The sequence below is a fragment of the Danaus plexippus genome, chromosome 10 (genome assembly GCF_018135715.1).
Source record: "Danaus plexippus chromosome 10, MEX_DaPlex, whole genome shotgun sequence".
NCBI lineage: Eukaryota > Metazoa > Arthropoda > Insecta > Lepidoptera > Nymphalidae > Danaus > Danaus plexippus.
This window is the reverse complement of record NC_083543.1, coordinates 7,822,508-7,837,641: the sequence shown is the minus strand read 5'-3', so window position 1 is coordinate 7,837,641 and position 15,134 is coordinate 7,822,508. Positions and strand designations below refer to the sequence as shown.

Sequence of the window (15,134 nt, the reverse complement as noted above, 5' to 3'; positions counted from 1 at the left end):
AAACGATGATTCAGCAACTGTGGTGCGTAAAAGATTCTGCAGCTTTCAAATTTACCACCACTTAAACGATACGATACACATTCCTGTTATGAAAGCACACCAAAAGTTGCAGAAACAGAAACAATGCCAAAATTACAAAATTTGAGTAGGGAGCGATAATAAAACTGCTAGTGACAACTTGGATCTTCTTTCAAATTTGAACCTTTCAATGTACATGACCGTGAATTTGCACAAAAACTTCAACTTGCACAGCTACACAATAAAATTTGTGCAAAAATTTAAGACCCAAAATACTAGTCGGAAGCTTGACCGCACAAAAAGCATTGGAGCGCTTATCAGCCAACAGAGCGTTTACCAACATCTTGTTTTCGGACGAAACGAAGTTTTATTTTAATGGAAATGTGAAAGATTAAAATTGACGCTTCTGGAGTGTACTAAATCAACCCCTTCATTCGACTTAAATCTATGGACTACGATGTCGAAAATATAGGCTTTTTTTAGAAGATTTCTTGTTACTTAAACTGCAAAATTTTCGTAGCTTTAATGAAAGAATATGGTTCCGGTAGGATGGAACCATACACAAATCCAAAACATTTCTGAAACGTGTTCGTGAAATTTTTCTCAGGCAAATTGGTCTCTAGAAGAGGTGACACAAATTGGCTTTCAAGTAGTCGTGATTTAAACCCATGGACTTTTTCCTGCGGGGTAACCTTCCTTAGCATATTTGAAATAAATATATGGCACGATATAACAACCACTATTGAATTCATCTTGTCAATTATTGTTTAGTAATTTTAATTATCAGTTAAATTAGACCAACGTATGCGAGAATCTATATTTGGTTATTATTTTTTTCGGAAATGAATTTCCAAATTGTGTGTTTTATTCATTCATAAAGTTATATTTTAATACAAACGCTAAATGAAACTTTCTTTTGTGACACCTCTTACATGGAAAATACATGCACAAGTATAATTTTACTGGTGATTATCAGCACGATTTTACAGTATGTACCACCCTGTTGATGACAGTTAGTTCTAAAAGACAATTTAATATTTTGAGATAAATAAAACATTGATAGATTCAAATCGAAACATGCAAAGCAGGAAGTAAAAAAATATATACACCTAATACATAAAACACGAAACGAATCACAATTTTATTACACAAATAGTAAAGCAAATGCGGAGTTACACGCCCAAACAGATGAAGCGAAGCAAATAATACAGCGATTCTCAATCTTTTTATTTTAAGACTTCAAAAGAAAGGCTATAAGTCGTTGCATATAAAAGTTTGAGAAGCACTGTAACAATAAAGTAAAGTCACACCAAGATGCGATATGTTAGGAACCTTACACTCTTCTGTATGGCGCGAGCGAGTAACGTAGAGTAGGGGGGCAGAGGGGAGTTCTCGTCTAACCACTGATACCAGCCCGTGTTAGAATAGAAATTAAAGGGAATTATCATTATAAAACTCAACCGAATTTCCAATTTTATTTATTATAACAGACTACGAATATAAGTTAAATTAAAGCAGAATAATTCCCGACATCAATCCTCAAACAGCACTTTAACTTCAGTAAGTCTCCAACAGTATTAAATATGTTTAAAAAGTTAGAAATAAAACGATGTTTGTTCAAAGTGTTCAATGATCGATTCACAGAATCTCCTTATTTTGCAAAGTCGTTTGACGAGAGAAGGGCTAGATGAAAAGGAATCCCACACCGAGAGTTAAAATCTATGAAAAATAACTTGGAGGATATTAAACATAACCGAGTTTATATTTCTTAGAAATCATATGTATTTAATACTGTTTGGCGTCTTGAGATATAAAGTTATTTCTATATATAGATCGGCAATTTTTTTAATCATATATCAAGTGTATCGGTTCTGTTATATTCATATTAGAACCAAAAAGATTCGATAGTTTGTATGTGAATTATAGTATATACAGATCGATCTTAGTTCTCCTAGCAGCTGTTTAATATTGAAAGGATAATAAATATGTAATATGGTTTATTTATTAAGCCAATTATAATGACACGTGTTATCACAAACACAGATATAGAATGATAAAGAAATGTTCGTACCCCGTCAAAAATGTCCATGACCTCGTCCCACCACTAGAAAAGAAAAATCAAATTTTGATGCAACCTTGTATTGTTAGTTCAATAAATCGATGATGAATGTGATGTTTTTGCCAACCCACAAAATAATGTTCTGGGAAAAAAAGTACCTGCTTGGCCTCTGTATCGATGACTGATGATTTACCAGGCACGTAGTCCTCTATCCTTCCTGGTTGATTCTTGTACACCTCCTGGCGTACCCTCGAAGAGGCGAGTGTACTGTACCTAAGCATTAATGATATCTGTATAATAATAGTGCAATACATAGAATTTCAACACGTGAAGTAAAATAACGCATTTAACAAAATTGTGATTGTTTTGTTTTAAAATTTAATCTGTTAAATTATTTAATGACTTGATCATAAAATAAAAGCAGTTACAGAAATTTTGATAGAAACGCAACAGATAGCAAAAATGGATAACAATTAGCAGAGGCGATCAATTGCTGTTAGTTCCCATTACAAGGTGCTTACTTATGAGGGGTGATTTCATTTCGGTCGTCTTGTACTGAGGCAGTTCTTCTTCGTGTGTCGGTAGTCGGGCGACCTCCCTCCGGCTCGCTGAGATAACCCGAACGAGGGTCGAAGTAAGCGTATTGGGATCTGTTGCTGCTCGGTCTTTGGAGAGTTTCACCTTCGATATATAAAACGTTATATCATATTAATTATTTAAGTTAGGTTAATGTTTTATAATTCAACGAAACAAATTTGGAGATAGATTAACATTAACTATTCAATTGATCTAAAATTTTATATGAGAATGTTTCGTATTCAATTGAAAAAAATACTAAACACGCTGACATGAAATCAGGCATATAGCGGACCGTATGCCGGAGTGTCTTGTTCCCGGGAATTATGTTTCCCGTGGGATAGATATGTTGTAGAGCTAAGACGGGCAGATGTTACAATGAATATGATTTATAGTGCAGCTTGTTCGTATATGCTGTTATGATGATTGAATCTTGAATGAATGTGAAGTAACAATTGAGACGCGTGTTATAAATAAAACTAGCAGTTATGTTTGTTAGTAGATAAGCAGGTGGATAAATTGACTTATGAACTTATTCTACACGAAGCTGTCCTGTTGATATAATGAAAAACTTTTGATGTTTTTTTTTTTTAATATATTGTTAAGAAAACTATTCTAAAAGTTACAATAATGATAATATTAGTAAAACGAATCTACGTGAACTTTGAAAGTGTGCTGCAATTTTTTATTTAATGCTTAAGAACTGTCACATTTCACATAAAACCCATATAAAAAAATTATAATTAGGTATTATATAAGTTTTTATTTTCGTAATTGCACTTTCATTTGATTTAATTTTTTTTGTTGTGTTATAAGTGAATATTATTTTGTTATTTTTTTGTATCGGACTAGTAAACTTAACTACGACTTTATTATGAAAGTTCATCATCATCATCATCAGCCTATAGGAGCCCACTGCTGAGCAAAGGCCTCTTCTCACATGAAGAAGGTTAGAGCATTTATCACCACGCTTGCTCAAGACGGGTTGGCGATTTCAATCTTATAATTTTAAATTATAAGACCAGGTTTCCTCACGATGTTTTCCTTCACCGAACGTCAGTGGTGTCTAAATACTTTTAGAAAGTACATATGACTCGGAAAAGATCACATTGGTACTTGCCAGATTTCGAACCCACGCCCTCAGGTATGAGAGGCGGGCCTTTAACCTCCAGGCCACCATAACTATTAGTTATAGGAAAGTTAGTACTGATTTATTTATTAAACGAAAAAGTTTGTGATCATTGCAAGATATTTCAAAAGCAGACGCCCACAGTTTGTTAGTAAGTCAAAATATATTTTTATAATAATCACCTCGATTGTTTTTGTATCGAATTGTCACATAATCTTCTGCAAAAGAAAATATACATTTTGTAAATATAATGATATATAAAGAAAATAATATAAAACCAACAAACCTACCGTCGTATTTGTTTTTATGTATCGTGTCGTACATCTTCTTGTACCACCTCGATGGATCTTTTACTTCCTGGGAATACATTTGTAAAATCTTTATAAATAAATCATTCTTGTACATTACCAAAGTAAGCTAAATTCGACTCTATTTTAAATGTTGTTAAGTATATTTTACAAAAATGTCAATTTCAATCTATAATAACTCTCATATATTCAATTAAGCTATGTATATTGAATAAAATTATATACTCTGAAAAGAAATAAAGTTCCATTCTCAGCTCTTTTACGATACTAATATCTTGTTTAAACAAGGTACATAGAACATATATATATATATATATGTACATGTATTTATATATTCTTTTCTTGTTCTTTCTACTCACAGATCTGAGAGCTACCGGCATCCCGTCTTTAGTAATCGGTCCTATTCCATCTATCTTCTTCCCGTCGGCCATTTTCTGACCGCCTCTCTCGTGATCGCTTCTATCTGCCTCGCTCTCACTAGCGTACTCCTTACGTAATGCATGCACTGGAAAATATATATAGGAATCGTTATGAATTTTTATATTCTCATACTGATATTGCTTGTATATTCCATATTGGAAAACAATAAAGAAATATAATTAAACAACTGTTGAGATATTAATACATTTTTAAAATACGTAATTTCAATTCTATTATTAATATAAAATTTAAATATGGAATATTTTTAATGTACCATAAAAATATATACGTATATTATAATAGACACCAATCGAAGTATTATATGGATCATGATAGTTGTGTCGTGTATGTGTATATCTTTGTAAATGCTATATTAGTTATTGTTTGTAACCACTATACCTGGGTCCCCTCTAGGCGGCGAGGGTCGGTCCCTGGGAAGACGAGGGTCGCTTTCCTGCGGAATATTACGTTGGAGTTGACCTTCTGGAAATTATAAAATCATAAATAAAACAATTGTATGGTATAAAGAACAGTAAAAAATAAATGATTAATAATAAATGCAGTAATAAATATAGATTAAGTAGATACTGTAATTATACTATATTATTTTAACTTTGGATTTTTATATTTTTCTCACTTAGCTATTATTTCTTGATAGCAAATTCTTTGTTTCGCTCGCATAATTAAGCTCTAAGTGATAGTAAATACTTTTAGTAACATTGGCTATTTAAAAGGAAGAGAAGACTTAGTAAACCAACAGGGAAACTTAGTGTTTAATAAATTAGTATATCATTATAACTTTGAAGAACGGTCCTGGGTATTTACGGCGAGGTACGCGACCAACGCTTTGTTTTAAATTTATTATTCTGAAACTAAGTTACCGGTTCAACTCTTATCATTAGGATACTGAAATAGTTGAAGGTAATATAATACAAAAATAAGTAAATAAAATTACTCTTTATTAAAAAAAAATCCAAATATATATAGACATTGAGTCTATAGATGCCTTTTAGTAAGTAATTGTATTTTATTTTTTTATTTTCCTGTTTTTGAACAGAAATAAACAACTTCATAAAAAAGTAAGTTAATAAAAAAATATATATTGAGATAGTCTCTATGAGATACATATATATTACGATAGCTTTTGCCCGCGTCTTCGTCGGCATGAACTTCAGAGTTGTTCTCTGCTACTACGGCCACTGAATCCGAACTGCACTTCATGGTTCCACCCGTGTAGTTAGGGATGGAGATTTGGGATTGGGATAAAAGGTAGCCTGTCTTTCTCCAGGGTTCCATCTATCCCTATACTATCGTTCATCAAAGTCGGTTCAACGGTTTAGGCGTGACAATGTCGCAAACAGACAGACTGACAGATTACTTTCATATTTATAATATAAGTAGGATACTATTCTATATTCTTAATAGATATTAAGTGATTTGATGATTTCAATGATAATTTTGTCCACAAGGAAATACTAGAGACTAATATTATAGTATATTATGTTGATGAAACACTTTGGCAAATAATTCGTTATTAGGTAACAATTCTAAGCGTCTTATACTCGTGATAACTTCTAAACGAAATGTCCGGTTTGGGTGAAACAAAAAGTATTTTACTTCTACATAAGAGCCCTTGATAATATAATATTTAATTTGGATAAGGATATATATTATGATACACATGGAACGTAGTTTCTGTTTACAGACGATTTATTTTATTTTTTTTTATTACAGAAGCGGATGATGTGACTAAATTATGATAGATAACTCTCGCGGATATTTTTTTAGATGTTAATGAGAGCTACAAACTTGTATTATATAATTTTGTTGTGTTGTCCATAGTTTGTGCGGCACACGCATGAATAGGTTCTCGATTAAACACTTCGGATTACAAAGAAGCAATTTTCTTAAGGATTTCTATTATTTTTAAAATAAAATATAGCCCATAACCTTCCTCGATAAATGGTGTCTCTGACACTTTCAAATTGGACCAGTAGTTCCTGAGATTATACCCTTTAAACAAACAAACTCCGCAGCTTTAGAATATTAGTATAGATTTATTTAATTTTATTTTATACAAATTATTGTCTGCCTTAAATTATAATATAAATTATTTGCAAAATTGGAAAGCATAACATAGAATAAAAAAAAAATTAACTCCTAAATAAAGTCAATCAATTATAATTTAACAATAATAACATAATTATGAACATTTATACAAAATCGAAATAGAATATTGCCTCTGGTCCCAGGAAGCCCGAGCCCGACAGCTAGAGTAGAACTCAGTCCAATGCGAGATATCATTTTAATTTTACAGTTCAATGGATTTAGTTTATTTGAATTGTGTATTGAATGATACGGAGCATTAATATAGATGTATGAAAAGCTTCCAGTTACAACTTTAAATAGGAAAATATTAATGTTTCGTTATGTTTATAACAATGTTTTTATATCATATACGATCGTGAATGGATATTTATATGAATGAACTAGATTCATGCCAAATTTATCCAAACATAAATTCATTTAAGGTAAATCTTAGAAAGGACAGAAAAACCAACATATAGTCATTAATCTTACAAAGAAAAGCTGAACAGATTTGCATAGAATTAAGAACAAAGATTTTATAAGATTCGACCTAGTTCTGAATTCCATTCCAATGAATTCAACAAGCAAGCCGTTAATATATTTAACATTTAATTATTATTTGTTTATTTTACGTAAAAGTAAATACCGAAATTTACACTTCAATCAAATCTATTAAAATCAAAGCGTTTAAGATTTATACTTTAAATAGATTCAAACCAATTAAGAGGTAAACAGATTGTCGCTTCCCCGAAACATTTTTCAGACAAACTGAATTATCAACGTAATTTGTGAGAGTTATCAACGGCCCCATAATTCATAATGAAGGGGAAACTTCATCTATATATAAAAGTTGAAAGCAATTAACCCTTGTTTCAACAGTACGTGAATAAATTATCAAGTTCGTTCTACCTATCGAAATTAGTTTTCAAGTATTTAGCAAATATTTTATTCTACAGGTTTCTATATAAAAGTTAGAAAGAATTGGTGAAAGGAGAACTTTAATATATTTTTAATATAAATACTAATAACATTTTCGAGTAATTTTTCGAATAATTACTTATATGTTAAGACAATATACTTCGACGCTTGAATAACAACTATTCGGCTGACTCACGTATCATTAATACAGGCTCGAAACATGCTTGGCATATTGGAATAAAAGTTAAACATTTATCCGTGGACGTAGCCTCAGAGAATTATATAATACAATTAAACAAAACGTGTACAGTACATTATGAACATAACAACGTAATGCTTGAACACTTCATTTATATTCATACATGACAGTCCAAGGAGTATTTATATTAAATAAGGTAGTAAGGATTTTTTTAAAACAAAACTACTTGATTAATTTTATCACACACTCTATAAACCTAACCTGACGCACTTAATGTAACCTAACACGAAATATATCTACGTTTTTTATGTGAGACGAAACAAAAAGAAACGAGACCACCACTATAATGTGTAATTTTAAGATAAAGCTGAAAACATAAAGCTGAGTTTTAACTGAATTGAATATTTATCGCTGCAATAAAAAAATGTACCTTCATTAAAAATTGTCTTTCTTTTGACCTATTAAATATGACGTGATAATTACCTCTGGCTTTCTGCAACAATGTTACGGTAGGGTTCTGAGCTCGTGGCAGTCTATTGTTGGAGCCTAAAGAGTTGAGACCCGCAGCTGGAGCACTCAGAGAAGTACGAAGACGACCCTCGCTCTCGGAGCCACTGTTGCAACCGTTGTGATCAGAACTCTGGAATATTGCATAGAAAATCTATTGTTACAGCTTTTTATTTCCGCTAGATAGATATATAGAAGTAGGCATTATAAGTAATACTTTTGTGAACATGTTTAATGATCTTGTCTTTGAAAAAATTAATTAATGTCTGAGTTGGAGTTTTTTATATTAAATTAATCTCTATTTTGATTGAGGGATCGAGAGACAAAGGACAAAGATGTTAACAATTAGTACTCCTATTTTTTTAATAATAAAATTTAGAGTGTTCTATAAAAAGTTTAAAATCTTAAACAATGTGTTATCTAGTACTAGACGCTAAACATTATCATTAACATTTATTTGACATAACTTCTGAAGAGTGTTCAATTTCATTGATAATTGATAAGTTGATGTCGCAGTGCTTTTAAATTGATACGATTAATTGATCAGTGATTTATTACCGAGATTAAATTATCATGTTGCAATAAGTATCGTATCCCGTAGTTGTTATGCTAACAAACGATAAAGTAATAAAGCCTTTGGGAATATATTTTCTGAAGATGACAAGGGATTCGTAAGCATCTGTTCCGCTTTAACTTTATCGATACTTTTAAAATTTTTGTAATAAATAAGCCTATAATGACTTTTTATTAAGCTGTCTATAAATCTAGTTACAGTACTAGCTAATGATTTTACTCTGCTGTAAGATACTTTGGAAATAAAATAGGCGATGTAATATTTTTCATCCAATTTAAATTTAAAATTTTAACGATCCTTTTAATTTTTGGAAACTGTTTTCAGTCAGAAGCATCGTTTGATTAAAAGTTTTTGCTTCTTCAATCATTCACCACTCATGTAATGAATTCATATCCCAAATTTTTACAAATGCGGGGAAATATTTATATTTTTTTAAATAGCATAATTATAATCTGTGGAGAGTAAGTCAGTATATCATTGTAATATTATAAAGATATCCATTTTTGAAATATCTACGAGTTTTTTATGTTTTCTTGGAAAGTTTTAAAGTGAAAAATTTTAGGACTTTGTATAAAACAAAATATAGTATGTAAAAACTATGAACGTTGAACTTATATTGGAGAAAATTTAACGATTTTAGACTGGTAAATATAACTTAAACAAAATCCCCTGTTTTACACTTACAATAGGAGAGACGTATATCGTTAAAAACATTTCAATGAATACAATTTAAATGTATTGTAATTTATATTGGTTTCATACCGAGAACTTCCTTCTCTCCGGCGGGGTCTGCTCGAAGTGGACTGGTTTGAACTTGCGTGATGCCTGCGGGGTTGAACTGGGTGACCACACGGGAGGTGGCGGGGGCGGCGGCGGCCCCGCGCTGGCCGGAGGCTCCTCGCTCACTGTCACCCCTGGACGCCAGATGGCTGAGGATGGAGAGGATTTATGATGATATTGACACAGCTATGTTCAAAATTCCCTACTATTTGTAATGTTTATTCGAAATTAATGTGCCAAAAGTACATATATCATGTTTAGGGCCTCAGAATTTATTACAATTGGGGTCAAATAACGTAACACGGATATAGTTTGGTGACAATATGAAGGCGAATAAAAACGACAGTACGTCCGAAGATTGAGTTTATACTCTAATTTATTTAGTTAGAGTTTCAGAGCTGCATTTTAATATTTACGTATAAATCAGTCTAAGCGGACAATCGACGCGTTTATACACTTTTTTGAACTTACTGGGCTAGAACTAGGCTAATCCAAAAAATATTAGTTTCATTTAAAATTATTACACCTTCTATTATCAGCGTAAACCTTTTATAGTGATACAAACCGCCTTAGTTACGATAAAAATATTATTTCTGTACTATATAATTTTTTTTTTTAGGTTAATTACTTTTAGGGGGTTTAAAATTTATATGACCTAATAAAATTATTGTTATTGAAGTTACGAGAATAATCCATGAGTTGTAAAAAATAAATCCTAGCAAGCGATTACTAATTAAACATTAATATATGTATATATAAATAGTGATTGTATATTAAAAGAAAAAAAATGTTACATATTGAATAAAATTATTAATAAATTAAACAAAATTAACTGAATACACTTTGTGATTATAATGTTGTACATTTTATTACGATGAAAAACAATAAAAAAAAGCAATACAACTTAATTGCTATTTACCAAGCGTCCAGCTAAACAAACATTTTTTATTTCGTAAAATATGCTACGGACGGCACGGGATTAAATCGGAACGAGATAATTGATTATTTATCAAACTGTATATATACAGGGTGTTGGAGTGAACGCAAATAAATTAAAAAGATCTACAGCGATTTCAATTAAGGAGGAATTGAGAGAACCCTTGTACAAACGCAGTACTCAGCTTGTGACACTTGCTCTGTTACCGATATTTTTACATTTTTAATCTCTATATTTGACCTTTTAAGGGATGAATTTATTATAATGGTGGTTTTAAACAAAAAAAAAATTTGTTTCGCACACCTAACCTTATTTAATTTAAAATATTTTTAAAACCTATATATATATATAATACATAAACCATGTAAAGTTTTCAGAGAGCTCACAAAATACGAGAGACATTGAAAGTTGTCTGTAATATTTATATTTTTACGAGTTGCGTGTCGAAAGAGGCAATTATCCGAGTTCACTTGCAACATTAGTGATTCCCGTCACAATCAGGACCCGCTAACTTGCTGTATAAAAGTTGCTTTCACGTAACCTGTTCGAACTACAAATGAATTTTAAAAAGTTAAAAGGGTACATTAAAAGTTAAATGTTTACATACAATATAATATCGTTGACCTCTTTCTGTGATTTTCAAGCGAGACTAACACTAACAGCTTAGTGGTGAATTCTTAAAACCTACTTCAAGTTGGTAAGGTAAGACCGAAAAGCGACTATTATATAAAAATAAGTAGTTGGTAAATCTAAAGCAACTTAAAACGGTCATCAATATTGTCAATATGAAGTCGCCTTTTGAAATAGGCATTATAGAAGAAGATACGAATAAGAAATTCAAGTAAATTCCCTTCCTACTACCACCACCATACCATTAATATACTATTTTTGTAATTACTGAATAAATTATTTTAAGTCGGAACAATTGAAAATTTTATCGTAGATTCGTTTGTGACAGTCGCACAAAGGCTTTGGCACGGACACAGTTTAATAATTTCAGATAACCTGAAGATTTGGGCCACAAGCCAGAAGAACATTAACTCAAAGTATAATACACAGACTTACATATTATAAAATAGCTTTTGGACTGCTATGTTATTTTATATGATCTTTATTATGAATACGCCTGGTTGAACTGTGAAAAAGGTTTTATCAAATCGTTAAAAATTAAAACCATGTATTGACTACTAACACGTATATTTGATACGCACTGTTCAGCTGAATAAATATATATATTTTTTAATATATTTTCTTCTCTCTTTTCAACTACACAGAATTTAAACATTTGTACAAATATTCCCATTATATCTTGCATATTGTAAAATATAATGTATTACGACATTATATCGGATTGCGAAATGAGGTTTTAAGCCGCAAAGCAAATTAGGTTAATCAACATCTCAAATCATGAAAACAAGCAACAAAAAGGAATGTGATATGTCACGTGATCTGACTGACAACCCGCGCTCGCCAGTACTCGGACTACTCAGTATTAAATTGGCTACCGATGCCTATTATTCTGATCGAATAGAAAACGATAAGAAGATCTCAGGCAATGACAACATCTAACAGCTCTCACAGCAGTCCATACGTTGGCTACATAAAGTAGGCATTTCAAACGTCAGAGGCTTTTTGGAACATAGGATTACACAAATAGTTCACAAAAGCTTGAAAAATCTTAGCTGTATACGGAACACGTTTGTGTCAAGGTAAATTCAAGTGTGTTTCTGTAAATCCTTTGTGGTCACAAAACAAGAGTAGAAATGTGATCTTACCGCCCAGGTTGATAATCATTCACAACGTTGGAACGCTGTAAATTGACAAGATTATAACAGAAAAGCTGTACCAAGCCTGGACCATAATTTGACCTACCTAAGAGGAAGTCAACGACGAGTTTTATATTATTGTATAACATATATTGAACATACTTAAAACATGGCCTAACACAGAAGTAATAGATTAGGTGCTTGGAATGGAAGAAATAAAAACATCATTTGACGTTTGCTAAAGGACATTAGTTGGCAAGTTTCGTTTAGGTGTACGGAACAGTAGATATTTATCTCCAATAACAGTATCAAGGACAAACATTCACCTTACTTCTTGTTATTATGGTTACTGCACCGTACTACATTGACTGCAGTAGGCACCGGTTTTCTTTTTTTTTATATTGGTAGAGACATGAAAATTTAAGACAAGAGATTGCCATGGCATTGATGCCTTTGAAATACGGTTCTAGAATAAATTGCTACGAATTCCGTGGCCTACCATTAGGACCAACTGTTCTATCCTCAAAGAACTCGTGATTGAAGCAAAACCTACACTCTCCTAACTTGTCTGGGAGAGTTCTTGAGAAATTTAGTTTAGATTTAGTATCTTTGATTTTATAAAAGTAGAAAAATTCGATCTTTTTTTTCGAGAATAACACCGGAATCATTGTTGAATATGTATTCTTTAAAGAAATCGAAACATTTTATTAAAAGTTTTAAAATAAGTAAATTTTGTTGAAAGGCAAATAAATATAAGGGGACAATTTTTATCACATAGTTATAATCGAAGGATAGGGCTCATTAGGATAGGGCCTTTCTGTTATAGTTGTATCACTTAAAATTCTTGTTTAACGTATTTTCTTAGCACATAACCTACTCTATGAGATGGGGAGTATAACTTGAAAAAAATTACTCATACAACCCTCGATTTTGTTTTTTTTTTTTTTCAGATAATCTCAGAGTACAACATTTTAGACAAATCTAACGCTGTTAGATTTTTCTCTTTATGTCAGATATTATAATTTATTTACAAAATAAATTAATTCAAACATGTGTATATGCAGGTTAATAACATAAGCGTCTTTCTGGATTACGCAGGATGAAAGTACTTTTTATGTCAGCAAATTAAATTGAACAATTCGTTAAAATTATAACGAATTGAACATTCAAAGGAATGGTAAATCATAAATGATTGATATTAAATTAACCATTCCATTAAATTCAGTTATTTCTCTACAGAGAAATAACTCTCTACCGAGAAAGAACTCTCTACCGAGAAAGAACTCTCTACAGAGAAATAACTTCTCTTTAGAGAAATAACTTCTCTTTAGAGAAATAACTGATTTTTTCAATGTATTGTTTACACAGATGCTGATCTTTATCCTTAAATGATAAAAAAAATCTATTTTTAATTATTAAATCTCTTCGATTGAAATCAAAGTAAAGTGCTGCAAAAATATTTTTATGTCATTAACAACTTCGCTGTCTGAATCTAAAATTTTAAACAATTTATTGAAGTTTATATATATTTTTTGTTTTCGTCATTGTGATAAAATAAAACTTTGAGACGACACAATGTTGCATTAATCCTAATGAAAACATTTTATGAAAGGTGAAATAATTTTTTTTTTAGTTGAATTAAGGGCAAGTTTTTTTTTATTATAGCTCCACACACGTTACTTGCACTTACACGCGTAATAAAAATAACTTTATATCATACATCCAACGTTCACCTTAAAAACGGAATTGTGTAACATTAACGGCCCATTTATATCCTGTATTTATGTAATGGTTACTCAAATAGCGTTTCCTGTTTTCTGTAACACCTTTTGCCAATATTATCCGCCTTGTCAAACTGCCAAGTGATGTGGGAGCTGCGACCCCTTACTTTTATTGTGTTGACATGTATTTGGTGATTCATTATGTACTTTTTTATATAAATAGATGGTTTTATATTTTGACATTTTGAAATAGAAAATATTATGTTTAACTGGAACTATACAAGTTTTAAATCATTTCAATTATCATGTATATTAAAGTATTCCAGTGAAGGTTCTGCCGCTGTTGAGTACTTATTTTTTATATAGTAAAAATACACACGGTACAGTCATTTTTAGTTTATTTAGAACTTAATCGAAAGAGCAATATAACAATCGCCACTGGTGAGGCAAAATGACGAGTTTTTGTATATTCAAAAGTGTTTCCAGAAATTAACTCTATATTATTAAAAAGCGCAAATAAAATAAACGTTCCTATATTAATAAGGCTTTCAATTGTCAAAGCTCTCGTTAAAGGGATTATAATTCAATCCGTTTAAGAGATTATAGGAGGATTTTCATTTTATATTTTAAACGATACGATTAGATATATATTTTATTTTTTGTATTTTTCCAATGTTCGTATAAATTATATGTATTGAGTGATTTTTTTTTTCCTAATAAAATTATTTATTAGTATATTTTTAAGATCGAAGCTCACTTTATAATTGCTATAGATCTCGTTGACACACTTGTCACAGGAATAGATAATCTATTTCGGTAAAAGCTCCCTTAATGACCACTAGCTGGATAAAATTGGGCTTATTACAAAATCATGTCTGACATGAACGTTATAAATAAATTTATTTTTAAATATGAACTCGCTTGTATTTGTAACTTCTATGTTGTTGTTGGTCCATCTAGTATTTATATATTTATTGAAAGTTTTTTCATGTTCTGTACCTACACCCTCATACTTGTTTGTTTAGATGTGGATCCACTAAATATATATCTTTAAAACATATTTTGTTAATAGGATTACATATAATCTTTAAAATAACTTCATTCTAAAAGGTTCTAAATAAATGTGTTTGTATT

At 30.9% G+C, this 15,134-nt stretch overlaps 1 protein-coding gene across 13 annotated transcripts in view; it reads right to left on the bottom strand.

The window, feature by feature from the left end:
• Positions 1–15,134, bottom strand: part of LOC116766665 (sorbin and SH3 domain-containing protein 1) — a 93,170-nt gene that overhangs the window by 17,037 nt on the left and 60,999 nt on the right. For 9 of the 13 annotated variants that reach the window (XM_061521458.1, XM_061521459.1, XM_061521460.1 and 6 more), the window contains 10 exons: positions 9,559–9,725; positions 8,199–8,355; positions 4,910–4,993; positions 4,450–4,595; positions 4,073–4,139; positions 3,965–4,000; positions 2,599–2,758; positions 2,236–2,350; positions 2,090–2,122; positions 1,356–1,421 (listed from right to left, as the gene is read on the bottom strand). In XM_061521458.1, coding sequence (XP_061377442.1) covers positions 1,356–1,421; positions 2,090–2,122; positions 2,236–2,350; positions 2,599–2,758; positions 3,965–4,000; positions 4,073–4,139; positions 4,450–4,595; positions 4,910–4,993; positions 8,199–8,355; positions 9,559–9,725 — 1,031 coding nt within the window. The remainder of the gene's footprint in view (positions 1–1,355; positions 1,422–2,089; positions 2,123–2,235; positions 2,351–2,598; positions 2,759–3,964; positions 4,001–4,072; positions 4,140–4,449; positions 4,596–4,909; positions 4,994–8,198; positions 8,356–9,558; positions 9,726–15,134) is intronic. The other 4 variants (XM_061521455.1, XM_061521457.1, XM_061521452.1 and 1 more) reach the window with 3 other exon arrangements.